This window comes from Rhinolophus hipposideros (genome assembly GCF_964194185.1).
Source record: "Rhinolophus hipposideros genome assembly, chromosome: 1".
Lineage (NCBI taxonomy): Eukaryota > Metazoa > Chordata > Mammalia > Chiroptera > Rhinolophidae > Rhinolophus > Rhinolophus hipposideros.
Genome location: NC_138047.1, coordinates 110,650,062 through 110,656,061, shown reverse-complemented (window position 1 = coordinate 110,656,061; position 6,000 = coordinate 110,650,062). Strand labels below are relative to the sequence as shown.

The 6,000-nt window shown below is 61.0% G+C and overlaps 1 protein-coding gene across 4 annotated transcripts in view; it reads left to right on the top strand.

The window, feature by feature from the left end:
* The first annotated feature begins 302 nt into the window (after nucleotides 1-302).
* The window catches only part of MAEA (macrophage erythroblast attacher, E3 ubiquitin ligase), a 28,857-nt gene continuing 23,159 nt past the window's right edge, over nucleotides 303-6,000 (top strand). For 3 of the 4 annotated variants that reach the window (XR_013991744.1, XR_013991745.1, XM_081026362.1), the window contains exon 1: nucleotides 660-778. Coding sequence is in view for 2 of the 4 variants with exons in the window: in XM_081026362.1 (XP_080882488.1) it covers nucleotides 710-778 (69 nt within the window). In the remaining 2 variants the exon portion in view is untranslated. Of the gene's footprint in view, nucleotides 779-6,000 lie in introns of all 4 variants that reach the window. The other variant, XM_081026363.1, reaches the window with a different exon arrangement.

Below are 6,000 nucleotides of genomic sequence, written 5' to 3'. Positions count from 1 at the left end.
GACTATATTTGAAAGGATAAGAATGTGAAATGGTTGAAACGCCAGAGCCATGTGCCCGGGTTATCCTTTGGGAGCTTTTCTTCCCGTAAGTTAGTTTTAAGTACCCCTCCTTTCCTCCTCCAATAGAAAACCTGGGGTTCCAGGATGCCAGCAGCTGTTACTGTGGAAATGGGGCCCAATGGACCGTAGTCATGCGGCCTGCACACATTTTGGCCACGTTGCCAGGACGCTACCCCGAAGTACCACGAGGCGTCACTACCAGAAGGGACCACAATCGCGAGGGCTCACCGCCTCCAAGCGTCACTGCTTGGCGGGGTCACTGCCACGAAAGGTTAGAGCCTGCAAGGGTCGCCACCATAGCCGCTCCCCTCGCGGGTCCAGTCCCCGGCGGGTCTGCAGCTGGCCGAGTCCGTGCCCTATCCATCCCCACCCCAGGAGTTCTGGGCAGCCGGGGCACGCGAGCGCCGCAGCTGGACGCGCCGGAGGACCCGGGCCTCCAGGCGGTCCTTCCCGACTCCGAGTTCAAGGAGGGACCCGCCCTGCCGGTCTTGCCGCTGATTGGCTGGAGAAGAGGAAGGCCGGCGCCGATTGGTTGGGCTGGACGCGGACACGATTGGTGCAGACGTATCGCCCCGCCCGCCAGGACGTCACTACCCGGCGTGCCGCGCGGCCCTTCCCCTCCGCCCGCTAATGTTTTGGCGGATTCAAGATGGCGGTGCAGGAGTCGGCTGCTCAGCTGTCCATGACCCTGAAGGTGCAGGAGTACCCGACCCTCAAGGTGGGCCTGCGGGGCGGGCGGGGCCGGGGGCCCGGGGCCTGCGGGCGGGGGTCTGCGGGCCGGCTCCGCGAGGCGGGGCCGGGCTCCCGGGGGCGGCGGGGCCTGCGGCGGGCGTGGCACCGGGCCTGGGAGGACCTCGCGGCGGGCGGGCGGGAGCGGCGGCGCGTCGTGGGCTCGGGGGTGAGACCGCGCGCGGGGCGGGCCGACGGGCCTGCGTGCCTCCGGCTGCCCCGAGTCCGCCCCGGGGTGGTCGCGGCCCGACGGTCGGTGGGCGCCCGCGGGGCCGGCCGTCGCCGAACCGGGAGTGCAGCCCCGCCACGTGCCCGCCGGCCGGGTGGCCGTGGGCGGCCCCCCCGAGTCAGAGCCCACGTGCGCTCCGCGGCGAGGCCGCTGGTCCTCGCACTCGCTCCGCCGAGGGTCGGACGGGGACCGACGGGTGCACGAGTCCGTAGAAGGTCAAGGGCGCAGGTTTCCGGGGGCGCCCGGCGCTGCTGGGTGCCCGCCACGCACGCACCCCGCCCTGGGAGCCCTCGGGCGGGTCCCCAGGTCCTCCGGGACGTGACTCCGGGACGTGACTCCGGCGGGGCCGCCGTCCGCTCCGCTCCCCCCGCGCTCGGCCGCTCGCCCTGCCGGCCCACTCGGCGCCCGTGTGCGGGACCCCGGGAGGTAGGTGGCCGCTGCCTCCGGGCTCAGCCCCCCCCCCACCCCCCCCCGGGCCGAGTGCACCCCCCTTCCTGCCCCCGCCCCCGGAAGAGGAGGCCTGAGTGGGGGAGCTGCCCACGGTTGGCCTTTGTGTCACTCGGTCCGCCTTCAGGGTTGTCACTTGAACCGACAGGCAGGGTTCAAAGGTCAGAACTGGGGGGATCGCCGCTCTGGTCCTGCAGGGGCCTGGGAACCGTCGCGCAGGAAAGGGTTTCTCTCTGGAACCCTGCTGCTGTTTGATAATCGCGAGTGGGGTCTGAGCGCCGCAGCTATCGAATAGCGTTTGATTAAAGCAGTCACGCACGTACTCACACAGCTGGAGAAAAGTGTCATTTCAAGTTAGCCTGCCGGATTTTAAAAGTTTTCCTTCTTCCTAGGGTGATTTTAAAAGCAGAGTTTTTGTGATGAGAGAAGCTCCCTTCCCCATTTGCCCTCCCAGATTGTTTACGTCCCATGTAATGATTCCAATGTCCTGTTGGCATGTGTCACTGCTGAGTTAACATTCTTTCCTGGAAGTTTTCAGGATAATTCCTAGTGGATGAGGAGGAGGCTTTACCGGGAAACCAGGGCCCTTGGCTTAGAAGCATGTGCTGGTGCAGAAATCAGCAGAACGCAGGCTGGCTGGTGGCGCCGAGCTGTGCTGTGCGGTTGGAGCAGGGCGGGGTGCACTGTAGTCGTCAGGGCGGAGACTGGGAGGCCCCGGCGCCTGTGCTTTGGCCCCAGGGCACGTCGTGCTGCGGGGGCCTGGCCCACGTCCCCACTGTCCTCTTGGCAAGTCCTCAGTGTTCAGAGGAGCGGCAGCTGGGGTAGGCGCCTCAGCCTCGGTCGGTGGGGCCCCTGGGTACCTAGCAGCACTTCTGCCCCAGGCCCCTCCTCGCTGGCACCTTATCTATGGCGGGTGGCCTGGCACAGTCCTCTGTGGGCGTGTGGGCCGGATGTTCTTTGTCCTGAGGGCCATTCTCACCCAGCATCTACCCACCAGGTGCCAGTAGCGTGCCCCCAAAATGTGTCCATTCATCCCCTGGGCGCGAAATCACCCCCATGAGGACCGTTGCATGGGATCAGGCTTTACAGAACTTCTTAGGTTCTTACCACGGGGTGGTTCTCGGGAACGCACCCTCGTGTTCTGGTCCTGACTGTGTCTTTGCCCCAACTGCCATCGGGTGTCAGTTGTGCCCCTCGGGTCTCCATGGAGGGAACAGGGGAGAAACTTGGATGCCTGGCCCACCATCTTGAACTGGAAGCCATGTAGCTTTTAACGATTTTTTCTGATTATAAAAGTAGTTTGTTTCTTCTCCAAATTGTTCCACCAAGCATCCCATTAATATGCTGGTGTGTTTCTGTTTTTTCCCTTCAGACAGGGTAAGTAAAGTAGTGTTTTAGAGACCTTCGGTATCACCACCGTCAGGTGGGAGAAGGGGCCTGGCTCTGGGCCCTGGCCCCTCCTGAGTCTCACCTGGGCCCACCGCTGTCCTGCCTGGAGCCTCATCTCAGCGCCTCAGCCAGAGGGTCCCACTCGGGGGGTCTCCAGCTCAGTCCCCGCCGACAGCCGTCATCTCCTCACCGGTGACAGGCCGGGGGACGTGGAGCTTTGCTTGTAACTGGGTCTGTAGGTGAAGCCTCCTGTGTCTTTGAATTCTCTACCGGATGTTTGCATTTTCTGCTTTTAATTTGGTGACAGTCTTGACCAAGTACTGCCCTGCGGGTTCAAAGCCTTGTCCTAGAAAGTGTGGTTGACAGTTATGTGCCTAAAATTGTAGCTTTCGGGGCAGTTTTCCACATTTGGCCTTGGCTGGATTGGGGGTTCATGTGTTCTCAAGTTTGAGACACTGATGGGCATGAAAATTGGACCTCCAGACAGCGGGCGCTGGGTTTTGGTCCTGGTTTGCTGTGTCCTAGAGGTGGCCGTAGGCTAGGTCTCCTCTTACGCCAGGTTTTTGGTACTGCCAGGCTGGTTCCTCCCTCCACAGGTGGCTGGGTTACATTAGACACTGGTGCTCTCTGGCCACGGGCACCAGTCATCAGGCCTCGGAGTGCTGTCTGCTCCTGCCTGACAGAGCCACACGTGGCCTGTCCTCCCAGAATGCCACCAGCCAAAGCACAGTTAAAATGCCTCCTGCTGAGAGCCATGCCTGCCACACGCGTCCTCCCAGCCTTTCACGCTTGGCTTTCACACCAGCTGTCAGTTATTTACCACCCCGATGAGACTTGTTGGGGGTTGTGTCCCCTGTGGAGCTGTCTGCCCTGCTCATCCCTGGGTCTTCCCCGGCGCCCACCAGCTGAGGGAGGAGTCCCAGCTCGCTGCAGGCTGCTGACGTTTGGCAACTATTACTCTAAAACAAACCTCAAGTCAGAAAGGAAAGGGCCTTCTAATGCCCAGTTCTCTGATGGATGGGCTAAGCGAGAGGCAGTACCAACCCCAGCCCTGGGCAGGTGGTAGCAGCTGGCAGGGGACCCCTGGCTCAGGGTCTGTGATGGCCGTGATAGCTGAGTGCGTCACGTCTGCTCTCTTGGAATCTCGTCACAAACCCAGAGGCGGTCCTGTCAGTGCCTTTGTGTCACGCTGCCCGGCAGCGAGGCTCAGAGGGCACAAAGCCAGGCCTGAGGCCTCTTGAAGCGCCTCTGAGCGCCAGGCACTGCTGGGGCACAACCACAGCGTGAAGAAAAGGACGAGCGCCCTGATCTGGTGCCACTGTGGCTGGTGGGAGGGAGGTGTCCATGAGTGGACATGAGCATTTTAGACCCTTTAGCCACTGGGGTGGGGTTGCGATGGTGGGAGGGCTGTGTGCAGTGGCTCCCGTGGCTGGCCCTGGGAGGTGTATTTTGGGGAGAAGCTTTGTGGGCCGTGTGCAAGTCTGGGCACGCATGCCCACTGGGGTGAGGAGGCTGAGGACCTCCTGAAGCCACACAGAGGTTATGACTGCAGGGCATCTGCGCGCCTGGGCCCACGACGGCCACCACGGCTGCAGGCCAGGAAGACAGCGGCCCCAGGGAAAAGCGCTGGCCGGCCATGTGCAGCCCGTGAACTTCACAGCACGACCAGCCGCCATTCCCCATGGGGCTCTGGGTCGGGTGGGTGTTTGTCTGACCTGGACGTGACAGCACTATCTACTTTCAGGTGGACTGTGTTGCAGTCGTTATACAGGCGGACTCTTATTTTGAAAACTTTGTCTGCTGTTTCAGTGACTACAAAGTAGTAGTTAATAACTAAACACTCCTGAATAGTTTAATACCTGAACTGTTGAGCCAAATGTGCCTCGGTGGAGAAAAACGCCCTGTCCACACTGACCATGGGTTCCTGGCCGCAGACACCTGTGCTCCCAGCTGGCACTTTCATGCCCACTGCTCTCTCAGCTTTCCCTCCCAGTGCCTGGTGCCCTCACTCCCTTTCCCCTCACAACTCTACAACCCCCTGCCTGTGCCCTGCATCCTGGTGGTGTGGATGAGCTGCCCCGCCCACGGTCAGCCTGTACTTGGAGCCCATCCCCTCTTGCCTGCGGCTCCAGCACTTGGTGCTCTCCTGCCTCAGTTTCCCCCTTTTACTGGGTCAGTGTGCAGACGGCTCTGATTGCCCCCTCCTAAAGCAAACCCTCTCTGGCCCCATGTCCTCCTCCCTTCTCTATTCCTGGTCTCTCTGAGTCGGATTTTTGCTCCTAACACAGCACCAAGACGTGTTTGTCGAGGTCGCTGTCAGCTTGATGTTGCTAAAGGGCCAGACCCCGTGTGGGGACAGAGCCCCAGAAAGCAGTTTCCAGGCTCTCGGCCTCACGTGGAAAGGTGCTGGCTCAGGTAGTAAATGGCCATCAGCTGTGATTGGATGGCCAGCAGCTGTGGCTAGTTGGCCGTCAGCTGTAACCCGTGAGCCATTGGCCACTAATATAACTGCTGTGGCTACGCTAGCGAAAAAAATGGGGACCAGCAAGAAGATGGTGGCTGGGCTGGCAAGCGCGGATTGCAGTTAGGATTGCAGGTTGCAGACTGTGGATCCAGCCGCCAGTGAGACTATAGTGGTATGACTTTCCTACCTATGGCTCCGTGGGTGTTCCTGTTTGGCCTCATCATATCCTGCATTCTTTTTTTGTTTGTTTGTTTGTTTGTTTTTTTGTGTGTGTGTTTTTTTTTGTTGAGAGCCCACTGGCCCATGTGGGAATCGAACCGGCAGCCTTCGGAGTTAGGAGCATGGAGCTCCAACCGCCTGAGCCACCGGGCCGGCCCATATCCTGCATTCTTATGTGGGGAGCGGGACCAGAGACCCCGCCTGACACCCCGCATGAGTCCCGCATGACACCCCGGCAATCGCTTCCTCACGTGGCCTCCAGGACCCCGTTTTCCTCTTCCTTCATCCTCACTGCTCTCAGTCCTCGGCGTTCTCTAGTCTGGGGATCTTGCAGTCTGGGCCACCTGCTGGGTCTAGAGGTCTCTGCTTATGTCTGCACACCCCTACCTCCAGCCAGGCCTCTCCCCAAGTCCCCCCTGTTAGCTAGCCCACCTTTGGGTGCCTGGGAGGTGCATGGAAGCAA